General features: G+C 46.5%; 1 protein-coding gene across 1 annotated transcript; it reads right to left on the bottom strand.

Moving 5' to 3' along the window:
* Positions 1–15,624: 15,624 nt before the first annotated feature.
* On the bottom strand, positions 15,625–16,560 carry LOC123351193 (olfactory receptor 51G2-like). Its single transcript, XM_044990443.1, has one exon. It carries the CDS (start codon positions 16,558–16,560, stop codon positions 15,625–15,627), a length of 936 nt encoding a protein of 311 aa, XP_044846378.1.
* Between the last annotated feature and the right edge of the window lie 10,012 nt (positions 16,561–26,572).

Genomic DNA, 26,572 nt, shown 5'->3' with positions numbered 1-26,572 from the left:
AATATACTGGACAGGTCCAGGGAGTTTTGAGCTTTTCTTCCTGAAAGTAAAAAGAACAGGAGACTAGATGATATTTAACGAGACATTTTTCTGCTCTCAGTGCAAGTCTAGAAACTCCCAGATGCTCAAGCAAGATCAGCAAAAAACTAGTCTTGGATTTACAGCACCAATGGGAAGATAGGCACTGCCAGATTGGATCAGACCTGCAGTCCATCTAGCCCAGTATCCAGGGTTCCGTACACAATGCTGCACAAGAAGGTGGAAGAAGCCCTGCAACAGGAAGCTATGAGATAACCCTTCTCCCACGGAAAGTTTTCCCTCCACACCCACTAATTAGGCATAGTTTGTTGTGTAAATCAGGAAGGTTTATAGCACATCCAAGCCTTTTTTTTAAAAATCCTCATTACTCTAATTGGATTTTGTGGTTATCCATATAAACATCCAGTCCCTCTTTGAATCCTGTTAAACTCGTGGCCCCATTGGTATCTTATGGTAGTGAGTTCTGCAGCCTACTTGAGCGCTGTGTGATTTTACAATTGTGACCTTGACACAGACACCTTTTCTGGCCCTCTACTCCTGAGCATGGCCCATTGCAAGTGCATGGCGGAAACAGTCATTGTATTTATCTGTCCTGCATTGAAATTCTAAATGAACGTGGTTTATTTTTCCACCCCAGAGAATCCAAATTATGCCACTGCAACTTTGCAGTATATGGGAAAAATTCTCAGGGCCAGGTTCTTAATTCAATAACAATGACTTCAGCTGTGTCACTCCAGATTCCCATGTGTAAATCCAGAACAGGGCTCTATTAACTTTTCTTTACCAAATCCTCCCAGTGATACACTGTGACACCCAAGAATCCCTCCAAGAGAAGCTGAAGTGTTTTGCCTGCCCAGCGTTGACTGAGTCCAGAGACTTTGATCATCCACAGGCTTCTCTTCATCATCACAAGTCCTGCATCCTCTCACCATACAAGGGTCTGTGGATATCTGGCAAGTTACAAGCTAACACAGACAGTTACTTCCGTTGGGCGAGGGAGGGATTGGTGTCACAAATAGGTGATTAGTGCAAACACTAGGTTTGCTCTAATATCCAATTAAAAGTGCAAGTTACTTCAGCCATGCTCATGTAAGAAGTGATAGGTGTTAATTACATACAACCACTATTACAGGGCCCTTTCTTGCACCGCAGCTCTACTCTTTGCCGAAACACTGACCAGAGGTTCTGGTCTGTCAGGACTTTCTGGAAAGCCTTGCACAGGTATTGCAGAGAGATTGTGTTCATGACTCTGAATGTGAGTGTTACAAACAGCTTTTGGTCAGTTGCCAGGGGACGGTATCATAGAACTGTTCACTGAACAAAGAGTTAATAGCACAAACTCATTGCAAACAGTATGTGGAGCACTTCTGAAATACTTATAAAATTAAAGCAAAAGCCTTTAAACAGTGAAGTTACCACTGCTCCTTCCTGTACAGATTCAAGCAACTCTGCTGCTGGCTTTCAATGTACATGCACGTCATGAAAGTTTGATTTGTAATATTTGTATTACAATGAAAAGTTTTGACATAACGTTTACACCTGTCAAGCATCAGAGGGGTAGCTGTGTTAGTCTGGATCTGTAAAAGCAGCAAAGAGTCCTGTGGCACCTTATAGACTAACAGACATATTGGAGCATGAGCTTTCGTGGGTGAATACCCACTTCGTTGGATGCATACTTTAGTACACACATGTCAACCCATTCTTTCCCCTCCCACCTTCTCTCAGAGATGATTTCTCATGTTAGAGTTGGACTTAAAATGTAGTGTATGTAAACAGAGTCTGAATGAACTCTCCCCTGACAGATAGCTGGGAGGAAGAGAGACTTCAGGAGCAAACTGCACTTACATGAGCACACCTACTCTACCCAGATGTCCAGCAGACAGAGAAGTGTTGCTCAAAGTGATGAACTTTGGCTGGTGTACAAATCACTTTCGTACTGAATGCAGGGCTAGTTAAATGCTGTTATCAATGTTGTTGCCTTTATTGTATGAATAAAGGGAGCAGAAGTGTGCTTAACCTGTCCCAAATGAGGGGGTCACCCTGAGCTGAAAAGACATCGTTAAGCTAGGGGGTCAAATGCCAGAGCCCTGTGAAAGTAAGAGGGGTGGGAATAGGTGTCCCAGGCAGCAGTTATGGACTCTCACAAAGGGTCCCCACTGCGGTTTAACCTTTTCCTGCCCATTGTTCAATGATAGAACTGAATATGCTTTATTAGGAACCTTTGTTATTTTAAGTACTTAAATGAGATCTGAAATCACTTGTGTCGGGACAGCATTTTTGCTCAGCCTGCTAAAAGCTGACAATACCTACCAGACTGACCTGCCGAGGTCACAGCAGCGAGGCAGGTGGCAGCAGAAGGGAACTGACAGTTGACCGGATGGATCAGAGCAGAACAATTGGCTGGAGGGGCGGCAACTAGAGAGGAATCGTGGCTGACAGGGTGGTGCTCAAATCACAGAGCAAGCAAGGTGACTTATTCTCTGGCTGGAAGGGGAACTCACACAGATGCGCCTCTCAGCCCTGTGTCCTCACTGACCAAGGACGACCACAGTGAGTGGGGTGAGGTGAGGTAGCAGAGAAGGGCATTGTAAAGGAACTTTTGGTTGAAGAGCATGAAGCAGAAGCCACTGCCTCAAGCACTCTGGGGTGGGTGTCCTGGTCATAGTTTTAGGATTATGAATCCCGCTTGTGGAATTTTCCCTAATTAAGGTCAGGTTGACTTGTCTCCTCTCATTAAAACTTTCTTTGCTAAACTCAGACTGCGTGCTTGCAAGTAGGGAAGTCTAGCCTGACAGAGGTGCCCAGGAGGGGTATGTAATTTCCCAAGTTACTGGGCAGGTGCTCTTCTTTGTTGTATTGTTGAAAAGGAACCCCTAGATACAGAACCCGGCCCTAGTTGTTGCTGGCTCCACCTGGAGGAAGGGTTACATGTATGTAATCTGGATTTCTTCAGAACTTGAAAAGATCACATCTCACCCTTCAGTCAATCACTTCTCAGCAAACTAAGCTCTAGTAGCTCCTCTGTCCCTGGGTTAATAGCTGACTGGTTCTCCTCAGATTCTGTTCTGTCAGTCTGTAGCCTGTATCCAGAGTGCTAACAGGCATTGGGGTCAGTATAGAAAATATCCATTCCCTGAGCTCTCACTCTCTAGTACAGAGTGACCCCAGCAGCTGTTATTCAGGCACAATGCAGGTTTTCAGGGAGTGCATTTAAAAGTCAAATGCATGTGGAACTTCATTTCCCATATGGAAGTAGTCTGTTGCTCCCTGACTGCCTGTGACCTGTATTCATAAAATCCATAGCACCTGGGAAAGGGATTAGGACAGGCATGGAACTGAGCTGCCATAAGGAATGTGTATGTTAAACCCAGTTCTTGTCATGTTTAAGTTATGATTATCTTGGGTTAACTATTTTGATGTTTATGTGATGGCTGTATTGGATGAAACCAGTATGGCACTTCTTAATTTAAATACCAGGCTGCTGGAAAATAAGCAGGAAGGGAAGCAACAGCTGAAGGGAAGTCATCTCTCAGTCATCACTTCAGGGAGGCTGAGAGAAAACACTGGAGCTACAAGCAGGGAGTTCCCTGTTCCTGGGCTCCAGCCATGTTACACAGCTTGTTTTGCCAGTGCTGGGAGTCTGTCCAGAGCTGGGACAGCTGTTGCTGAGAAGCTCTTCAGACTGACAGTCACAGAAACCACTGGGGAAGTCTGAAAGCCTTTGGTCTGCCTTGGTGGTGCTCATCAGAGAGGGAGTGCTTGGGGTCAGAGAAAGGTACAGACTTTTTTTAAAAACCCTCTTATTCTCCCACACTTAATTCCTACTGTTCAGGTTAAGCAATATTTTGGTTCAATAATGTTGGCTGCTCATTCATCTCACTGCTAATTACAGCTTCCCTGAGAGAAGAACCAGAGTTTCTGAACCCACTCGGACCTGCTCGGTAAGCTGACCCGCAGTGTGCAGTAGCCCAGGGCCCAGTCTGAGGGTGGGAGGACCGCGAGATTACACCCCATGAGAGGAAAGGCTATGAGGCCTGACATCTGGCCCTCAGAGACCAGAGGGGACTGAGATGCCAGTGGCCCAATAACTCTGAGGGGTATCTACAGGGCAGAAATACTGGAGGCTTCCGCCAATCAGGAGATAGAAATATGCCTCATCTGACCTGTTACCAAAGAGCCATACAGCTCTGAATTCCTGCGTTCACAATTAAGCCAGGAATTAAAACCTATGAAAATGTATTTGCAGATTAAATTCCCAGGAGCAATAAAACTTGAGGCAATTTGGGAACTAGTCACTGATATTCCGTGTGCGTCTCCTCTCACTCAGCCCCTGGCAGGATCGAGCCCAGAGCTCATGGCACCTCTAGAAATGGGACAGATTGAGAAATCCTGACTTGAGACATCAGGGTTCTAACATTCCGAGCTCGCTTTGACTTTCAGATTTCTGTGTAGCTTGAATAACCCACCATGGAGCATGGGCAGATGTAGGGGAGGGGTTCCCAAGCTATCTAGTTGTGCCTGCCCTCCAGCCTCTGTCACTGAGTCACCTCGACAGCCCAGCTGAGTTCGCTGCTGCTGCACAGAACATCTGCCAATGGAAACAGCTTGCAGCCTTTATACTTCATTTCACATTTTAAAGATAGTGAAACCTGCCAACATACCCAATTCCTGCTAGACGTGGAGCCGCCGATACCAGGAGTCTTACCCTAAAGGACAAGAAGTCATCAGAGAGGTTGCACAGGTAGCAGGCAATATCTGTTCAGATAGGGAGGGAACTGTCTTTATGAAGCATGTCTGCACATTCCCTTGGGACCATTTGGCGATCAGGGAACCTCAGCTGCTTGGCTAAGTGTGCACCAGCTTTTGCTCCCGTCATGGCCTATGGCAAACGAAAGGAGGCCAAATCCCAGGAGATATGAGGTAATCCTACCCAACAGTTCTGCAGCACAATCCCTGCTGCAGGCTCTTCTCCTGGAATCCAGGCTTGTCATCACTGTTCCATATGTTTCTGATTAGTCACATGGCTACATCGGGGGTGGCCAAATGGTAATGATGATGCTGTCACAGCTCTAATCTTCCTGAAATAACATAAAATAGAATAAAAATAATATAGGACCAGATTTCTCCCCGGTACCCCCTTCCCTGCATTACAAACCCAGGGTGCATGCCAGGGAAGGGAGATTCCACAAGGCTCTCTATGTGGAAATTTCCCTTCGATCATTCATGTATGGAGCCTTGTGCAATCTCTCTTCCCTGTCCTGCTTGCTGGTTTTGTAATGCGGGGAAGTGGGCTGCCAGGGAGAAATCGGGTCAAATATCGACCCCCTCAAGGAATTCTAGTGGTCTGGTGAGGTATGATTTCCTTTTGCAAAAGCCACGTTGACTCTTCACCAACAAATTATTTTCATCTATGTATCGGACATTTTGTTCTTTACTATAGTTTCAACCAGTTTGCCAGGCACTGAAGTCAGGTTTACCAGCCTGTAATTAGCACAGTCACCTCTGGAGCCCCTTTTAAAAGGCTTCAGATTAGCTGTCCTCCAATCATTGGTACAGAAGCTAATTTAAGTGATAGGTTACAGACTACAGTTAGTAGATCTGCAATTTCACATTTGAGTTCCTTCAGAACTCTTGGGTGAATACCATCTGGTCCTGGCAACTTCTTACCGTTTAGTTTATCAATTTCTTCCAAAATCTCCTCTAATGACACCTCAGTCTGGGCCAGTTCTGCAGATTTGTCATCTAAAAAATTGGTGAATCATGATTTCCTTTGGCGAAGCTGTGTTGACACTTCCCCAACATAATGTGTTAATCTAATGTGATCATTCTGTTCTTTACTATAGTTTCAACCAACTTGCGTGGTACTGAAATTAGGCTGACTGTCCTGTATTGCCAGGATCACCTCTGAAGCCTTATAAAAACATCTGCATCCCATTAGCTATTTGCCAGTCATCTGGTACAGAGGCTGATTTAAGCGATAAGTCACATATCACAGATAGTAGTTCTGGAATCTGGTATTTGAGTTTCTTCAGAACACTTGGGTGAATCCCATCTGGTCCTGATGACTCAATACTCTTTAATTTATCAGTTTGTTCCAAAATGTCCTCTAATTACACCTCAACCTGGGACAATTCCTTATGTCTGTCACCTACGTACAGAATGGCACAGGTGTGGGAATATTCCTCACATCCTCTGCAATGAAGCCCGAGGCAAAAAATTCATCTATCCTCACCTTCCTTGAGTGCTCCTTTAGCACCTCAATTTTCCCATGGCCCCACTGATTGTTTGGCACGCTGACCGCTTCTGATGTACTTTGAAAACAACTCGCGGTTAATTTTTTTTTTTTACTTTTGCTAGTTGGCCTTGAGATTTTTTGAGCTAGGTATGCAGTATCACCAAGCCCTGTTCAACAAGTACGAGTCAAACCCTGAAAAAATTATGAGATTGGTTTAAAAATACTGAGATTTAAAAATAAACTTATATGAGATTCTTTCTCAATTGTATTTGGTTTCTCAACCTTTGGGTTCACCTGCTTTGGGTTTTCTACCTTTTCTACAACTCATTTTTTAAAGAAACTTTTTTAAGAAAGCTGAAAGCTGATATTCTTGCATAGTCTCTGGATTCCAGAAGTTGAGGCTTTACGTAATATTGGAACTAGTGTGAGAGTCCCATTAACATCCCAAGAGTTGGCACTGTTGGCTGTATCTCAAGCAGAGCACCCACAAACAAATACACTGAGGGTTAGATAGTGGACATTTCTGGCCACACAGTCTGTCAGTGGCAGAAACGCTGTTTCCTTCTGCACGGGACTACAGAGCCCCCGGCTGTAAGCAAAAGGACTACACCACAGACAGCCGGAAATAACAGTGACAGGCTCGCAGAGTCACTGGTTCCCTAGGCACAGTTCAGAGGGTCTCCACCCCTTGTTCATGCATACACCCGGTAAGCAAGGCCATACACATTCTTAATAGAAAGGGGCATGACCTAAGCCCAGCTCCAATGCCTGCTGCTAGATCTCGCTTGGACCCAAACAATCCCCCCCTCCCATATCCATCTAAGCCCAAATTTGGAGATGTTGGAAATTTGGATGCAGGGTGTGAGGTCTATCTCCAGCGCTAGAGTGGTTCTTGTTGCTCATAGAGTGAGTGTGGGGATCAGGATCAGACCGAGGGGCAGCCCAGCAGGGCTCAGTTCGGCCAGGCAATGCTCTCAAGAACCTTTGCTCTCTAAACTCACCTCCTGATTCTCACTCTTACTGCCAGGCAGCAGGAGGGGCCCAGAACTCCCTCATCAAAGGGGGTTGTGCTAATGACAGTCTGCATCATCAAGGGGTGTTGGGAAGAGTTCAGGTTGTGCACTCAGAGACCCAAATCATCCTTATGAGGGACACAGAGCTGATATCTCCCTAAGGCACTTAGCTATGGCATCAGTTACTATAGCATCTAAGTGCCTCTCAGTCTGTAGCATATTTGTCAGTACAACATCCTGTGCGATAGGGCACCTCTATTAACACCACTGGGTCGAAGACACCTATCAATGTTCCCTCCCCACTCTGAACTCTGGGGTAAAGATATGGGGACACACATGAAATACTATCTAAGCTTATTTCTACCAGCTTAGGTTAAAAACTTCCCAACGGCACAAGTTCCTTTCCTTGTCCTTGAACAATATTGCTGCCACCACCAAGTGATTTAGACAAAGATTCGGGAAAAGGGCCACTTGGAGTCCCTGTTTCCCCAAAATATTTCCCCAGGCCCCTTCACCTGCTCTCCTGGGGAGGACTGAGAATAATATCCTCACCAATTTGTACATTGTGAGCACAGACCAAACCCTTGGGTTTTTAGAACACTGAAAATCAATCAAATTCTTAAAAGAAGAATTTTATTTTTTTTAAAAAGTAAAAGAATCACACCTGCAAAATCAGAAGGTAATTTTACAAGGTAAATAAAATACTTAAAACACAGAGGATTCCCCTCTAGGCTTAGCTTCAAAGTCACAAAAACCATGAATAAACCTCCCTCTTAGCATAGGGAAAATTCACAAGCTAAAGCAAAAGATAATCTAACACATTTCCTTGCCTTTACTTACAATTTTTGTAATCTTGGATGCTCATTTCAGGTAGTTTTTTAGGAGATGTTTTTTCCCTGCCTTGTCCTTCGCTCGTCCAGGGAGAAAACAAACAAAGAGAGCACATACAAAACCTCCCCCCACCCCACAGATTTGAAAGTATCTTCTTTTCTTATTGGTCCTTTTGGTCAGGTGCCAACCAGGTTATTTGAGTCCTGTGGGACCTTATAGACTAACAGACGTTTTGGAGCATGAGCTTTTGTGGGTGAATACCCACTTCGTCAGATGCATGCATCCGATTAAGTGGGTATTCACCCACGAAAGCTCATGCTCCAAAACGTCTGTTAGTCTATAAGGTGCCACAGGATTCTTTGCTGCTTTTACAGATCCAGACTAACACGGCTACCCCTCTGATACTTGACAAGTTATTTGAGCGTCTTAACCCCTTACAGGTAAAGAAAGGATTTTATGCTACCCTTAGCTATATGTTTATGACATCTGTCAGCAAGGTTTTAGAACTTATCAATTACACAGTGAAAGTCACCAGGACCAGATGATATTCACCCAAGAGTTCTTAAGGAACTCAAATATCAAATTGCAGAACTACTAATTGTTGTATGTAACCTATCACTTAAATCAGCCTCTGTACCAGATGACTGGCAGATAGCTAATGTGAGGCTGATTTTTTAAAAAGACTCCAGAGGTCACATGCCATTGCATGCCCTGATGAATCATATGTTTCAGTGCGTTTGGCTCCGGTGGCCGTCGTTTTGAGTTTAACAGTGTTACCTCTGTTTGTTTTAGATTTAGAGGTCATAGGAACACATGAAACCACAGGCTAATAACACCTACAATTACAAGAGCATCTATCTTTTTGTAGTTTTATTAAAGTTACCAACAAAGCAATAAATGTTACAGCATATACAATTTCTATAGATAAATATAATGAACACCCCCCGTTATACCTACAGACATACTTGCATCTTCCTAGATGGTGTTAGAATCTGCTGGCCCTCTCATGGTTTGCCACTTAGATAAAATTAACAGAACAGGAATATGCATGAATTTTACTTGGTTGATTAATACCCCTGCCATAGGTGTAGCAGTGAGACCACTAACAGGGCTTTTCTGCAATTCTGGACATTCCACTGAGTTAGGAGAATCATGGTTATTTTTCATTATCATTGCCTGTACCTCTACTTTGAAAAATTTATTAATAACTGATTTTATCCAAAATCTTAATTTGGATAAAGGCCTTATATTTTCTTTATTCTTATGCTTTAGATTGTAGATGATTATTGTTTCAGTTCTTACTGACCTTTGACATTGGGTTCTGTTTTCCCATGATCCATATGGAATTTCATTACTGATTGGCAAAGAGTGAACTTCCCCTGGTATGTATGTTTTACATCCTTCTGCACTAGATTCATCCAATAAGGGAGAGATTTTTTCTCCAATTTACATAAGCCATGTGCTCATTTTTTTACATATCATATACAAGAATAATATGTTTCCCTACTGTTTCTTTAAAGTGTTAGTAAAATTTGTTATGAGTGACTGGGTGAAGTAGTTAGCTGCTTAATTTCTTTGGAAAATAGTGTACATACCTTTCTTCACATTTCTGAACCTTCAATGGGAAATCCTTCCACAACAGCAATTTTTAATACCATATGCAATCCCAGTCTGTACAAACCTGGCATATGATTTTGAACCTTATGCATTGTTACAGTTGTACTATTAGTTCATGCAGTAAACAAAGCTTTATTCCAAGTCTTAGATATAAATTGTTTTTGGTTTGGTTGACAATTCCATTTAAAGAAGATTTTAGTTGACAGGCCTGGTATTCCAAATTGGTATTGGTCTGGGTTCCTTCTTTCTTGTACCCAAGATACCGTTATTTGTGAATTTTTAGCTTTAATAGGCAAATTTGAGTTCAGTTCCAATACCACTGTCAAGGCTGATTCCCCACTCTGGCACTTCAAATGCAGAAGGTGAGGGGCCTCCATTTTTTGTTTATTATTAATACTGGCGCCTCAATCTGAATAATTAATTATAAAAAATTAAAATCATCCCCTTTATCATCAGGACAATCCAGAGTGTTAGCAACATTTGCAAGTAACCAAATCACAGCTGTGTTATCAAACCCAGTAGTGATAAAAATAGGGAACATGAAAAAAAAACCCACAAGGCTTGCATACGAAGAAGTGGGTATTCACCCACGAAAGCTCATGCTGCAAAACGTCTGTTAGTCTATAAGGTGCCACAGGATTCTTTGCTGCTTCTACAGAACCAGACTAACACGGCTACCCCTCTGATACTGTAGTTATGTAGAGCAACTGACTGGTTAAATCTATAATGCCTCCATGTTTCCTCAGAAAATTTATTCCAATAAATTGCAGGGTTTGTTTAAATTTGCTGGTGCAAAAACATGTGGTTTTTTTTTTTCATGTTCCCTATTTTTATCACTACTGGGTTTGATAACACAGCTGTGATTTGGTTACTTGCAAATGTTGCTAACACTCTGGATTGTCCTGATGATAAAGGGGATGATTTTAATTTTTTATAATTAATTATTCAGATTGAGGCGCCAGTATTAATAATAAACAAAAAATGGAGGCCCCTCACCATTGCAGATACAGTGTGTCCCCCGCTTACATCTCTTCTTAAAGACGCAACAACTCTGCATGGGGCCTTTTGGCATTTCTCATTCTGTTCCTCTGAGTCTACATTTTTCTTTGCTTCCTGATTCTCACACTCCATGTGTGGATTTGAAATCCAGGATGCCACTTCAGTTGCTACTGGAATGGGTTGAGTTGGGGTGTGTTGGTTGTTTAATATTATGGAATGAATTTGTTGCTGTATTTCTTGTATTTCCCACTTGTGAGAATCTAATGTTTCCCCTATGTGACAGAGTTCTTTAATAATCATCTCCATTACAGGACTAGGGGGGCGACAGATCGGGCTTCTCCGGTGAGAGCGGTAACAGTTCATATCAGACATGAATTGTTCCCTGCTTGTAGTTGGTGAAGATGGTATGGAACGTGTCCCTATCCCTTCATTCATGTTTCTAGGGTTATAGTATCAGAGGGGTAGCCGTGTTAGTCTGGATCTATAAAAGCAGCAAAGAATCCACAGGATTCATAGTATCCATAGTATCTGGGATTTTGAATTTGGGGACGTTGTGGTTTGGCTCCACTTGGGTTTGAGTTGATCTTAATATTATTATCCAACCCTTTTGGATCAGGTGATTGTTCTTGTGTAACAGTTTGTGGGCCTTTTACTTTAATTACTGGTTTACCTGAGGCTCCTTGAACAACTGCTATAGGAGGGTGAGTTCTTTTGGTTTGAGTTTGAATATAGCTATAGGCTTTAGGGGGTTCACATGCACTATTCCTTTACCCCAAGCTGCTGGTAAAGAATGATTAACAAGCAAATTAATATATTGTGATTCTGTTTCCTTTCCAGGCATTTTATTAGATATCCAGGCTGCAGAAAGTCTGTTATGAAATTAATGTGGTGATTTGCCTTCCCGTTGCTTCATGTTAGCTACCAAAGTAAGTCCTGCCTGGACTGGATGCATATTTTTTTCTAACAGTGGCAGTGTCTCTGAATGATTTTTCTCCTTTTCAAAATTCTGGTGGCAACATATTCCATAAGGCTTTGTTTACAGTTAACGGTAAAAGTTGCTGAACTTACAAATGTAGAATTATGTACAAAAACCTGCATTCACAAATAGAACAAAATGCATGATTCAGTTTTTACAGGCAGAAGCCATTGTTTACATGCTACCCTGAACACCCTCAGGTAGACTTCTTATGTGGATTGGAGCCTTCCAAGATTTATTGTCCTTTAAGTGTTTCTTGACTGAGCACTTAATTTACACATTCCATTCTCAGGAAGCTGACCAAATGCTTTACTAAGGCTACTTAGAAATCAAGCAAGTACACAGGCAATATTCATAACTTCGAATACAACAATGACACATGCATACAAATAGGGTTGATAGATTCAGTAGATCATAACCTTTACAGAGATAGGTTACATGGCATATGTACCATAAAACATATTCCAGTTATGTCATATGTACTTTCATAAGCATATTTCCATAGATCCTTATGGGGTGCACCATCACAGGACCTTTGGTCTAACTCAGTATTGCCATTCTTATGTTCTTATATTCTTAATTGTCCCACTGTTCCAGCTGGGAACAACACCCCATCTATGCTAAACACTTATCACCGAGCAGGTCTGTCCGGACCGCTCCGTTTCTTCCCTTTGGGTGCTTGTTCCCAGAGCTATACTAGTATCTTTATTAGCAAACAGCACAAAGCATTAGAGAAAATGATTTTAAAATACCAGGCAGCTGTCACACGTCTACACTCATCTATCTCACATGTCACTACAGGCTAAGTTACTTGGGCTTTGCTCTAGAGATAGAGAAACAGAACTGGCCCAACTTACATTCTTTTGGGAAGCCAAGGCTCTCCAGGGACCAGTGGTGTGGCTAGAACAGGAAAACTGGCTGGGCCTAGCTTTCAGGTGGGCAGGCAATGATGGGGGGGCTGCCTCCCCCCCCAGAGGCAGATTAGGATTTGTGGGGCCCTGACTGGGCCAGGTCAACTGAGGCTCCCTCCTCAACCCGTACCGCAGCTCCCACTCCTACCAGACAGTGCGTTTGAGTTACGGGGCCTTGCCCCGCCGAGTGCTCCTGCAGGTTAGTGGGGTCCAGGCAGGGGGATTGCCCCACTTCCCCTGCCTGGCACTCCTGCCTGTGAGTGGGTCTAGGTGCTGGGTCTTGCCCCCCCCCACTCCACGCCCCCACACTCTTCCTGTACCCTGACCCACTCCCCAGCAGGAGCGCTGAGTGTGGGGAGTAGGGCAAGCCCCCGTGCTCGGACCCTGCTTCTCCGCAGGAGTGCTGGGCCCATGCAGCAGATTGGAGTGGCCCCATTGACCCAGACCCAGTGGCTAATCTGCTATTGGGCCAGACAGGCACCCACGAGGCACAACCCATTTGAGCAGGGCATCATCGCATGGAACTGGCAGGAGAGAGATGGCTGGACACCTGGACACTGATCTGCAGTCAGGATTTGCAGCCACTGGATTGGGGGGCTCTGCTCGATTTGGGCCCACCCATGACTATGCCCCTTCTTTGGACCCAGCCTAGATTCCCTGTGTCTCTGAGAGCATCTTCCCATCTGTTTGCCCCTTTCTTGTGGAAGCAGCCTGTGCTGAATGAAAGCAGTGTGAGCTTGGGCCCAGGCACCGTAGTGCTCAGCCGTGTCTGTGTTACAGGGCCAAGGTGTGGAGCTGACCTTTGCCCTCAGACTGCTTTCTCCCAGCCAGACAGTCTAAGATGAGGCCCCTGTAGATGTTGCTCCATTATTTGGAAATTAGACCCATTCAGCCTCAATGGCTGCAAACACCGCTCTGATGACTGTGCTGAAAGGCTCGGTATCATTGTGACACTCCAACACTCCCCTCAGAATTCTTCTACCTACCCCTCACCGTGCCTTGTATGTATTTATCCTCCCGCCACTTCTGTGAGGCAGGGCAGGGCTATTATCCACCTGTGCAGAGGCTCAGAGACAGACAATGGCTTGCCCATGGTTACACATGGCAAAGGACTCAAACCCTGCTCTCCTGAATCACAGAGCAGTGCCCAGACAACAGGGCCAGACTTACAGCCATCTGAGTGGTGAGAAGTACGGGTGGATTCTCTGCTACCATGTAGAGAACAGGGATCCCTGCTACCATGTACAGAGCAGGGATGGCAAAGAGCCAGTTACAGGGGTTTGATTCACTGGCCTGTTCTCCCCCTGCCTCAGTGGGGTTTAGAGCAGCCTAGGGGCTGAGCTAAACTCTGCCCAGTGGTAACGGTTTTCAAGTTCATAGCTCACTCTTGCTAACTCCCTGTGCATGGAGCCACCCCAGAGTGCCCCCTTGTGGACTGAGGTAGCCCTTCATACACCCTGCCCTTCCCTCTAAGGTCCATTCAAGACATACTCTCAGCCTGGGATATTTAATACAAGAGCCCAATTTGAGGGTTCACATTAATTCAGTCTTCTCTAAAACACAAGGTCTCCTACCTATGTCCCCATCTTCCTCCTTTACTCAGGAGCCCCCCACCAAACTCCTTTTTGGGGTGAACATTGGTGCAGTCTTGCCACAACCCCTGCTCCTTTTCCACGGAGTCCCCGCCCCCTGTCCCATCTCTTCCCACTAAGCCCTTCCCCCTAATCCTCCACTTCCTCTCAGACTCTTCCCCCCAACCAGGCCACCAGCCGGGCCATGGGAAGAGTCGCCCCAGGAGCTCAGGCTGCTGTGGAGAGCCCCAGACTCTCCAACAACCCTGGGGTGCATCCTGGGGGGCAGAGACACAGGCAGGGGGTTTCTCTTGGGCCCCCCCAGCCTCTTGTCCAGGGCAGCTGGAGGATCTGGTGCTCCTCACAGTGGCTGTAGCTCAGCGGGCATTTTTTACCATGGCCCAGCTATAGCTTCTGGCCTGGAGAGGGGGTGGAGCCTTGGGGGAAGAAGGGGAGCAGAGGGTGGGACCTCATGGGGGAAGAAGAGGGGTGTGGCAGTGTCACAGAGGGGGTGGGGCTCCTGCCTCTGTCCCTCTTTTGATTTTGAAAAGGTGTCACCCTGCAGTGAACGGGCTGGGCTGGGATTGGAGCTGGTTGTGCCTCTGTTGAGGAGATGAGGACTATTTCCACCCCTTTTCATTGCTGGAGTAACACGAATGTGGGGTAGGAAGAGTGAACCTGGGCTTGAGTCTCTTCCCAGGACTCCTCTGTGTCATATCCTCACTCACACATGCAGCTCTGCTCTGCCTCGGTGGGGAGTGGCTCACAGGTGTGCTGTGTGCAGAGCCATGAATGGGGGCAGAGGGGTTGCCTGAATGGCTTCTTCTGGGGCTCCTGTGTTAATCATTTGTCTGGCATGACTCAGTCAGAAACATCTGGCTGAGGGTGTAGGGGAAGAGTGAGTGTCCGTGTCCCTTGAATAGCTCCTGTCCACAGCTGATGCAGCCCCCATGGATCACACAGCACCCAGAGAGCTCAGGAAGGGCCATGACTGGGCCAGAAGAACAGCTCTGCAGCTTTTTTCATAGCCTGTGAATGTTCAATCACAGACGAGACAATGACAGGCCAGGTGTAATGGGAAACAACATCCACATCCTCTCTCTTTATTGACTGTATCGAGAGGAATTCTGAGGTTGAGGCAGCCACTGATGCGGCTCTTTAGGGGCCACCATCCCACCTGTCCCCTGGCTCTCCACAAAGTCACTTTTTAAATGCTGCTGCCTGCCTTGGTCTCCTTCCCTGAGTGCACTGTCATCCCTCACCAGTCGCTCTCCAGTTGCGCCAGGCCTTAGACCCTGTCTGAACCTGTCTCTACATAGTGGAGATTAGTAACTCATGTCGTTTTTGATTTAAGGGTCCATGACAGAATAGGTGGCCTGTATTTTTCATCTCCCTTGTCGTCAGCGCTGGAGCTGGATGATGAACTGACCTTTCACTTGATGAACAGCCTGATTATCCTCGCACGAAGGTGTTTGCTTTTCACGCTGTACACAATTGGATTCATCACGGGCGGGACGAGCACATGTATATAGCCCAGGGGAATCTGAAGCAAGGGAGAAGAGCCCTCCCCAAATCTGTGTATCACAGAGAGGCCGATCATTGGCGTGTAGAAGAGCAGGACGGCACAGAGGTGGGAGACGCAGGTGTTCAGAGCCCTAAGACACTCTGCATGGGACGCGATGCTCAGCACTGTCTTGAGGATCATCACATAAGACAGAAAGATGAGCAGTGAGTCCAACCACACTGTAAAGACTGAAACAGACAAGCCATAGATGCTGTTTACTCTGATATCCGAACAAGCCATCTTCATGACCTCCTGGTTTAGGCAGTAGGAATGGGAGAGGACATTGGCTCGACAATATCGAAACCGTTGAAGGAGAAAAGGGAGCGGGAGCATTACAGCCACCCCTCTTAGTACACACACCAGTCCCATTTTGCCTATTCTTGGCAGGGTTAAGATGGAAGCATATCTCAGCGGGTCACGAATTGCAATGAAGCGGTCAAAGGCCATCAACAAGAGCATGGAGGATTCAATGCATTTAAGCATGTGGATGAAGAACAGCTGGGCAAAACAGGCATTGAGGCTGATCTCTCTAGAGTTAAACAAGAATATACTCATTGTCGTTGGCATGCTGGTTATTGATAAGCCAAGGTCTGTGATGGCCAACATGGAAAGGAAAATGTACATGGGCTCATGGAGGCTTGGATCTGTTTTTATAATGAACAGAATGACTGAATTTCCTACTATGGAAATGACATACATTAAGCAGAAGGGGATAGAGACCCAGAGATGGACGTTTTCCTTTCCAGGCATCCCAGTGAGAAGGAACACTGCAGAGTTCAATTTGGTGTCATTTACAGCTGACATAATGTACTGGGCAGGTCCCAGGAGTTCTGAACTTTCCTTCCTAAAAGGAAAAAGAACAGGAGACTAGATGATATTTAATGAAACATCTGTTTACTCTCAGTGCAAGCCTAGAGGCTCCCAGGAGCTCAAGTAAGATCAGCAAAAACACAGTCTTGGATTTACACAATAAATAGGCAGATAGCCATTGCCAGAGTGGATCAGACGCATAGTCTATAGAATCATAGAAGATCAGGGTTGGAAGGGACCTCAGCAGGTCATCTAGTCCAACCCCCTGCTCAAAGCAGGACCAATTCCCAACTAAATCATCCCAGCCAGGGCTTTGTCAAGCCTGACCTTAAAAACCTCTAAGGAAGGAGATTCCACCCCTTCCCTAGGTAACCCATTCCACTTCTTCAGCACCCTACTAGTGAAAAAGTTTTTTCTAATATCAAACCTAAACCTCCCCCACTGCAATTTGAGACCATTACTCCTTCTTCTGTCATCTGCTACCATTGAGAACAGCCTAGATCAATTCTCTTGGGAACCCCCTTTCAGGTGGTTGAAAGCAGCTATCAAATCCCCCCTCATTCTTCTCTTCTGCAGACTAAACAATCCCAGTTCCCTCAGCCTCTCCGCATAAGTCATGTGCTCCAGCCACCTAATTATTTTTGTTGCCCTCCGCTGGACTCTTTCCAATTTATCCACATCCTTCTTGTAGTGTGGGACCCAAAACTGGACACAGTACTCCAGATGAGGCCTCACCAATGTCGAATAGAGGGGAATGATCACATCCCTCGATCTGCTGGCAGTGCTCCTACTTATACAGCCCAAAATACCATTAGCCTTCTTGGCAACAAGGGCACACTGTTGACTCATATCCAGCTTCTCGTCCACTGTAACCCAAAGGTCCTTTTCTGCAGAACTGCTTCCTAGACATTCGGTCCCTAGTCTGTAGCAGTGCATGGGATTCTTCCATCCTAAGTGCAGGACTCTACACTTCTCCTTGTTGAACCTCATCAGGTTTCTTTTGGCCCAGTCCTCTAATTGGTTTAGGCCCCTCTTTATCCTATCCCTACCCTCCAGTGTATCTACCACTCCTCCCAGTTTAGTGTCATCTGCAATCTTGCTGAGAGTGCAGTCCATGCCATTCTCCAGATCATTGATACAGATATTGAACAAAACCAGCCCTTGGGGCACTATGCTTGAAACCAGCTGCCAACTAGACATGGAGCCATTGATCACTACCCATTGAGCCTGACAATCTAGCCAGTTTTCTGTCCACCTTATAGTTCATTCATCCAGCCCATACTTCTTTAACTTGCCGACAAGAATACTGTGGGAGAATGTATCAAAAACTTTACTAAAGTCAAGGAATAACACATCCACTGATTTCCCCTCATCCACAGACCCAATTGTCTCCTCATAGAAGGCAATTAGTTTAGTCAGGCATGACTGGCCCTTGGTGAATCCATGCTGACTGTTCCTGATCACTTTCCTCTCCTCTAAGTGCTTCAGAATTGATTCCTTGAGGACCTGCTCTATGAGTTTTCCAGGGACTGAGGTGAGGCTGACTGGCCTGTAGTTCCCTGGATCCCCTTCTTCCCTTTTTTAAAGATGGGCACTACAGTAGCCTGTTTCCAGTCATCCAGGACCTCCCCCGATTGCCAAGAATTTTCAAAGATAATGGCCAATGGCTCTGCAATCACATCTGCCAACTCCTTTAGCACCCTCGAACTTGTGCTCGTGCAGTTTTTCTAAATAGTCCCGAACCACTTCTTTCTCCACAGAGGGCTGGTCACCTCCTCCCCATACCGTGCTGCCCAGTGCAGCAGTCTGGGAGCTGACCTTGTCTGCAAAGACAGAGGCAAAAAAAATCATTAAGTACATTAGTTTTCTCCACATCCTCTGTCACTAGGTTGCCTCCCCCATTCTGTAAGGGGCCCACACTTTCCTTGATTTTCTTCTTTTTGCTAACATACCTGAAGAAACCCTTCTTGTTACTCTTAACATCTCTTGCTAGCTGCAACTCCAAGTGTGATTTGGCCTTCCTGATTTCACTCCTGCATGCATGAGCAATATTTTTATCTAGCCTAGTATCCAGTGGTCTGTTCCATATGCTTCAGAGGAACTGGAAGATGCTCTGCAATAAGGAGCTTGGAAATAACCTGTAACCACTTATTAGACAAATTTTGTGGTGCAAATCAGGAAGGTTTAGTGCTCATCGAAGAGTTTTTGAAACAATCCCCTCTACTTTAATTGGATTTTATGGTTACCTATATAAACATCCAGTCCCTCTTTGAATCCTGCTAAATTCTTGGCCTCTTGTGGCTGGGAGTTCCACAGTCTACTTGAGCGCTATGTGATTTTACAATTGTGACTTTCCCAAAGACACTTTTTCTAGCCCTCCACTTCTGAGTGTGGTCCATTATATCATGAGATCTTTGTAAACACATTGGAAGTCCACTGGGGAAAATTGTAATTCTATTTATCTGTCCTGCTGTGAAGCGATTTATAAAAGTGTTTCATTGCCTCATTGTTTATACGTTTTTATTATTTCCACTCCTGAGGGCAAATCTACATTATGCGCTGAATCGACGGGAAGTGATCGATCCAGAGGGAGTCGATTTATCGTGTCTAGTCTAGATGCAATAAATCAACTGCCAAGTGCTCTCCTGTTGACTCTGATACTCCACCGGAGCGAGAAGCGTAGGCAGAGTTGACGGGGGAGCATCAGACATCTACTTAACAAAGTGAAGGAACCGCAGTAAGTAGATATAAGTACATAGACTTCAGCTATATTATTCACATATCTGACGTTGCATAACTCTGGGCAGGTCTACACTAGGGGGGCAGGTCTACACTAGGGGGGAAAATCGATATAAGATATGCAACTGTCGAAGTATCTTATATCGAATTACCTACCGTCCTCACGGCGCGGGATCGATGTCCGCAGCTCCCCATGTCGACTCCGCTACCGCCGTTCGGGTTGGTGGAGTTACGGAGTCGACAGGAGCACGTTCGGGGATTGATATATCACATCTAGATGAGACGCGATATATCGATCCCCGAGAAATCGATTGCTACCCGCTGATACGGCGGGTAGTGAAGACGTACCCTCAGATCAATCCCCTCCCTCCTGTCTCCTCAGTGTTGACGAGACCTCAGAGTCCAAATTCAGCCACTGCCTCTTTGCAGTGCATGAGATTCATTCTTAGGCACAAGTTCTTAATTCAGTAACATTGACTTGAATGGCATCGCTCCAGATTTACATGTATAAATTCAATAAGAACTGGGCTCTGTTAATTATCCCTTACCAAATGCTCCCAGTGATACACTCTGAGCCCCAAAAATCCCTCCAAGAGGAGCTGAAGTACTTTGCCTGGCCTATGTTGACTGAATCCAGAGAGTTCATTCATCCTACAGCCTTCTCTTCATCCTCACAGGACCTGCTGCCTCTCCACATATAACAATCGTAAGATATTTGGCAAGTTACAAGCTAACGCAGACAGTTACTTCAGTTGGGTAGGAGTGAGGTTAGCGTCACATATTGGTAAATAGTGAAAACACTAGGTTTGCACTAATATCCGGGTGAGTGTGCACGTTACTTTATCATGCTTGTGTAAGCAGTGATGGGCATAAATTACATAAAACCATTATTACACTCCCCTTTCCTGCACCTCAGCTCTTCTCTGCTGAAACACAGACTAGCCGTTCTGTTGTCTCCATAGAATCATAGAATATCAGGGTTGGAAGGGACCTCAGGAGGTATCTAGTCCAACCCCCTGCTCAAAGCAGGACCAACCCCAACTAAATCATCCCAGCCAGGGCTTTGTCAAGCTGGGCCTTAAAAACCTCTAAGGAGAGAGATTCCACCACCTTCCTACGTAATCCATTGTAGTGCTTCACCACCCTCCTAGTGAAAAAAGTTTTTCCCAATATCCAACCTAAATCTCTGTGTAACAGGGCGACGACGCACCCTGCGGCACCTCCTGCTGGTCATCTGGGGAATTAGCTCTCCAGCCTTTGAAGCATCCTCTGCAGGCCTGAGTCTTGCCTGTTGCTGGTCCTGTGTCCCTCCCGGACCCCGGTGCCCCTTTCCCTTGGGTGCTGCCCCCTGGCAGTACCCCTTCAGCTCTCTGGGTCTCCCCTCCCAGGGGAGTTCCCAACCCCCCTGTGACTTTTTGGAAAGTCTTGCACAGGTATTGCACAGGGATTGTGTTCTTGACCCTGAATGTGAGTGTTTGAAACAACTACTGGTCAGTTACCAGGTGACGGCATTATACAATTGTTCCACTGAACAAAGGGTTAATAGCGTAAACCCATTGCAAACAGTATGTGGAATACTGTAGCTCCTCTTTCCTTGGGTTAATAGCTGACTGGTTCTCCTCAGGTTCTGTTCTGTCAGTCTGTAGCCTGTATCCAGAGTGGTAACAGGCCTTGGGATCAGTATAGAAAATAATCATTTCCTGAGTGGTTACTCTGTGGTACATAGTACCCCCAATGCCTGTTAAACAGGAACAATGAGGGTTTGCAGGAAGTGGATTTCAAAGTCAAATGCATCAATATTCATGGAAATGGAACTTCATTTCACACAGGAAAGTCGTCTATTGCTCTCTCACTCTCTCTCTCATTGTCTCTATCCTATATTCTTAAAATACATAGTGCCTTAAAACGGTATTGGGAGAGATATGGAGCTGAGATGCAATAATGAATGTATAGATTAAACCGAGTTCTTGGGATGTTTGCTTATATCTATATTGGGTTAACTACTGGGATGGTTCTGTTATGCTATATTGGGTGAAAGCAGTATGGATCTTTTTAATTTCATAACAAGCTGCTGGAAAACACGAAGGATGGGAAGCAACAGCTGAAGAAAAAACAATCTCTCAGTTAGCAACTCAAGGAGGTTGAGAGACAACACCAGAGCTACAAGCTGGGAAGAGCATATTTACTGTTTCTAGCCACATTACCCAGCTTGTTTTCCCAGTTCTGGGAGTCTATAGAGAGGTGGGGCAGCTGTTGCTGAGAAATTCTTCAGACTGACAGGGACAGACACCGCTGGGGAATTCTAAAGGCCCTCGGCCTGCCTGGTTCCCCATTAGAGTAGATGGGTTTGGAGTCAGACGGGTAAAGACTGATTTTTGAAAACCCTCTTATTCTCCCGTTTTACGCTTTATTCCTACAGTTCACATTACACACCACTTTGGTTCCAGAAGGCTGGCTGGTCACTCATCTCACCACTACTCACAGCCTCACAAAGGGAAGAAACAGAGGTGCTGAACTCACTCAGACCTGCAGGGTAAGCACAGTTGAACCACAACGTGCTGTACCCCAGGGGCCACTCAGAGGGTAGGAGGATCGGGGATCCCATGAGAGAGAAGGGTACAAGGCCTGATATGTGGCATTCAGAGATCAGAGAGGGGGAAGAGATGCCGGTAGCCCAGGAACTCTAAGGGTTATCTACAGGAGAGAGATTCTAGAGACCCTCAGCCAGTCAGGAAGTAGAAAAATGCCTCATCATACCTTCGAAAATGCAATTGCTGAATAAATTTCCAGCAGCAAATACACCTGAAGCGATCTGGGAACTAGTCACTGATATTGCATGCAGCCTTTTCGTGCTCAGCCCCTGGGATGATCGGATCCAAAACCTCCCGTAACTCTAGAAATGGGACCCTGTGAGAAGTCTTGACTCAGGGCTTTGGGGTTTTAAACACATTTTGCATGTCAGATTTCTGTGTAGCTTCAACAACCCACTGAGGACCATGGACAGATGTAGGGGAGGGGTTTCCAAGCTACCTAGTGCTGCCTGCCCTCCAGCCAATGTCACTGAGACACTCCGACAGCCCAAATGAATCCTTTGCTGCTACACAGAACATCTGCCAAGATAAACAGCTTGCAGCCTTTATCCTTAACTTCACACTTTAAAGACAGTGAAACCTGCCAACGTACCCAATTCCTGCTAGAGGGGAGCCGCTGTCACCAGAGTTCTTCACTGTAAAGGACAAGGAGTCATCGGAGAGGTTGCACAGGCAGCAGGCAGCATCTGTTCAGATAGGGAGGCAACTGTCTTTATGAAGCATGTCTGCACATTCCCTTGGGGGCCACTTGGCCATCAGGGAATCCCTGCTGCTTAGCTTCTTGTGCACCAGCTTTAACCCTCACCATGCCAATGGCAAACTGCAGGAGGCCAAATCACAGGGGATGCCTGGTGATGCCACCCAACTGGTCTGCAGTGCCAGCCCTGCTACAGAATCTATTCCTGGAATACAGGCTTGTCATCACTGTTTGTATGGCTCCAATTTGTCACATGGCTCACTTGAGGGTGGCTGAGTGATAACAATGATTCTATCACAGCTGTGATCTTGCTGAAATTAAAAAAAATAAAATATAATAAAATTATCATAATAATAATATAAGGCCAGATTTTTCCCCAATAGCCCTTTTCCTGCATTACAAACCCAGAGTGCAGGCCAGGGAAGGGAGATTCCACAAGGCTCCTACATGGAAATATCCCTCGAATCATTCCAATAGAAAAGGTTCCTTCCCTTCTCCCTGAAGAATGAAAAGGGACCCAAGATCCAGGGATTCCCAAAGTTATGCACAGATCTCAGTGATCCACTGGTAGATAGACCCACCCACAATCTCTGGGCCTCCACAACTGCTCTAGGAACCTCTCCAGGTCTCTTGTAGCACAGATTCATTAGAGACATTCTACCAGGGCTTGCAACAGTAACCACTGCCCACAGGATCTGCGTAAGGGGTCATTATACAGGGTGCAGGGGGCTGCACAGAGATGGGAAGGCTAGTTAGAGTAGCTGATGGGCACAATAGCCCAGCCATGGACTGGTCAGGAGGATTAAACCACTCCATACCCAGAGGGCAGTCACAGACTCAGTCAGTGAAACCTTTGTTTATGTTACAAGGGAAAAGGAGATGAGAAACTTCCAATTTCCCTTGGTGATCCAAAATGTCATCTCTGTAAACAAAGGCTGTTGTGTATCTATCCCACATTGAGGGGAAAATGACCTATATTAACGAGTTTGCGTTGTACACATCCCCGTGCAGTGCAAGATGGCATAACTCTGCATTTATTCTCCAGAAAGGGAACAAAGCTGAGAAGCTGGGAAATTGGCTGTTGTCTCCTATTTGTCCTTGAGTGCCTTAGGTAAAGCGCTCAGGTGGGTCAGCTGGGCTTGTGGCACCACCTGCTGCTGTGTTGGGTGATAACAGGGCCTGGAGAGCGTGGCTGTGTCACCAGCCCGGCTGAAGTGTTAGGAGCTCAGGAGTTCCACCGGCTCCCAGACTGTAGCCCAGGGGTGACAACCCATCACAGAGAATTTAAAATAAATTAATAAATTAAACAATATAAGTCACCAGGACCAGATGAGATTCACCCAAGAGTTCTGAAGGAACTCAAACATCAAACTGCAGAACTACTAAATGTGCTATGTGACCTATGGCTTAAATCAGCCTCTCTACCAGGTGACTGGCAAATAGCTAATTTGATGCTGATTTTTTAAGAAGGGTCCAGAGGTGATCCCAGAAATTGCAGGCAAGTAATTCTAACGTCAGTATCAGACAAATTGTTTGAAACCCCTGTGAGCCTGGGCCCAGTCACCACAGTGCTCAGCCGTGCCCATGTTACTGGGCCAAGCTGTGGAGATGATCTTTCACCTCAGGCTGCTTTCTCCCAACAAAACTGTCTAAGATGAGGCCCCTGTGGCTGTTGCTCCATTGTTTGAAAGTTACATCCATTCAGCATCAATGGCTGCAAACACCAGTCTGATGACTGTGCTGAAAGGCTCCGCATCATCTTGACACCCCAACACTCCCCTCACACTTCAACTACATAGCCTTCAATGTCACTCCTGAGGACCCCCACATCTGCCACAGATACCGAGGTGCTGGAGTCATGGGGCTTCCCAGAAGCAGCTGCCACAGGAGGCTGATGTAAGAAGACTTTTATAGACCAATGTCAGAGGTGTTGCTCTGTGGAACCCTGACACAGCCCTGATCTTAGGGTCTCAGAGTATCTGATCACCTTGAATGTATTTATCCTCCTGACACCACTGTGAGGCAGAGCAGGGCTATTAGACACCTGTGCAGGGGCTCAGAGACATCCAATGGCTCCCCCACGGTCACACATGGCAAAGGAATCAAACCCAGCTGTCTTGAGTCACAGAGCAATGCCGAGAACACAGGGCCAGCCTTCCAGCCATCGGGGCGGTGGGAAGTATGGCCGGATTCTCTGCTGCACCAGCAGAGCTCCCCGCTTCACTGCAGAGAGCAGGGATGGCAAAGAGCCAGTTGCAGGGGTTTGATTTGCTGGCCTGTTCTTCTCCTGCATCAGTGGGGTTCAGAGCAGCCTAGGGGCTGAGCGAAACTCAGCCCACCGGTAACAGCTTTCAAGTGCCCAGCTCATTCTTGCTAAGGCCTTGGGGATGGGGGCCACCCCAGAGTGCCCCCTAGTGGCCCAACGTAGGCCTGCAGACATCTTTCCCTTACCTCCAAGGTAATAAGAAGAGCAATAATTTATTCTCAGATGGAAGTACTTAAAATAATAGCCTCCTTTGTGGGGCTGCATTACTCCAGTCTTCTCTAAAACCTAAGATTTCCTACCCTCTGGCCACACCCTTCCCCTTTCCTCAGGAAACCCCCCACAAATTCTTTTTTGGGGAGAGCATCAGTTAAGGCTTGCTGCAACCCCTGCTCCTTTTCTGCAGAGGCCCCGCCACCTACCCCATCTCTTCCCACTAGGCCCCTCCCCCTACTCCTCCACTTCCCATGAGGCTCCGCCCCCCTGGCCAGGCCACCAGCTGGACCACGGTAAGAGCTATCCTGGGAACCAATGCTGGTGTGGGGAGCCCCAGATTCTCCATCTCCCCTGGGGTGTGTCCTGGGGGCAGGGACACAGGCTGAAGGCTTCTGTTGAGCCCTCCAGCCCTCTGTCCAGGGCAGGTGGAGGATCTGGTGGTCCTCACAGTGGCTCTAGCTCCCCGGACACATTTCATCATGGCCCAGCTATAGCTTCTGGCCTGGAGAGGGGGTGGAAGGGAGCAGAGGGTGGGGCCTCATGGGGGAAGAAGAGGGGTGTGGCAGTGTCACAGATGGGGTGGGGCTCCTGCCTCTGTCCCTCTTTTGATTTTGAAAAGGTGGTCACCCTGCAGTGAATGGGAAGGGCGGGATAGGCGCTAGCTGTGACTCTGTGGGGGAGATGAGGACCGTTTCCACCCCTTTTCATTGCTGGGGCAGCACAAAAGGGGGGCAGAGGAGGGAACCTGGGCCTGAGTCTCGTGCCAGGACTCCTGTGTGTCAGGCCCTCACTCACACACGCCGCTCTGCTCTGTCTCGGGGGGGAGTGTCCTCAGATGTGTGTTGTGTGCAAAGCCATGAATGGGGGTAGGGGGCTGCCTGAATGGCTTCTTCTGGGGCTCCTGCATTAATCATGTGTCAGAGCTGACACTGACCAAGCACCTGGCTGAGGGCGTAGGGGAAGGGTGAGTGTCTGTGCCCCTTCAGTAGCCCCTGGGTACAGCTGGTGCAGTTTTCATAGATCACACAGCACCCAGAGCGTTCGGGAAGGGCCAGGGGTGTGACTGCAGAACAGCTCTGCAGCTTTCTCATGGCCTGTGAATGTTTAACCACAGACGGGACAGTGACAGGCCAGGCGTAATGGGAAACAACATCAACATCCCTTCTCTTTATTGACTGTATCGAGAGGAATTATGAGGTTGGAGCAGCCATTTAGGTGGCTCTTTATGGGCAACATCCCACCCATCCTCTGGCTCTCCATGAAGAAAGTCACTTTTAAAATGCTGCTGCCTGCCTTGGCTTCCTTCTCCCAGTGCGTTTTCCTCCCTCACCAGCTGCTGTCCAATTGTTCCAGGCCTTAGACCCTCTCTGAACCTGTCTCTACATAGCACAGATCAGTAGCTCATGCTGTCTCGGATTTAAGGGTCCAGGATGGAGTAGGTGGCCCATATTTTTCGTATCCTGTGTCACCGGTTTTGGAGCTGGATGATGAACTGACTCT

The sequence above is a fragment of the Mauremys mutica genome, chromosome 1 (assembly GCF_020497125.1).
Source record: "Mauremys mutica isolate MM-2020 ecotype Southern chromosome 1, ASM2049712v1, whole genome shotgun sequence".
Classification (NCBI taxonomy): domain Eukaryota; kingdom Metazoa; phylum Chordata; order Testudines; family Geoemydidae; genus Mauremys; species Mauremys mutica.
Note: the sequence above shows the minus strand (reverse complement) of the source record. Positions and strands in the feature narration are given on the sequence as shown.

Excerpts from the sequence above, each read along its gene's own strand:
- LOC123351193 (XM_044990443.1), bottom strand. The coding sequence starts at position 16,560 with ATGTCAGCTGTAAATGACACCAAATTGAACTCTGCAGTGTTCCTTCTC.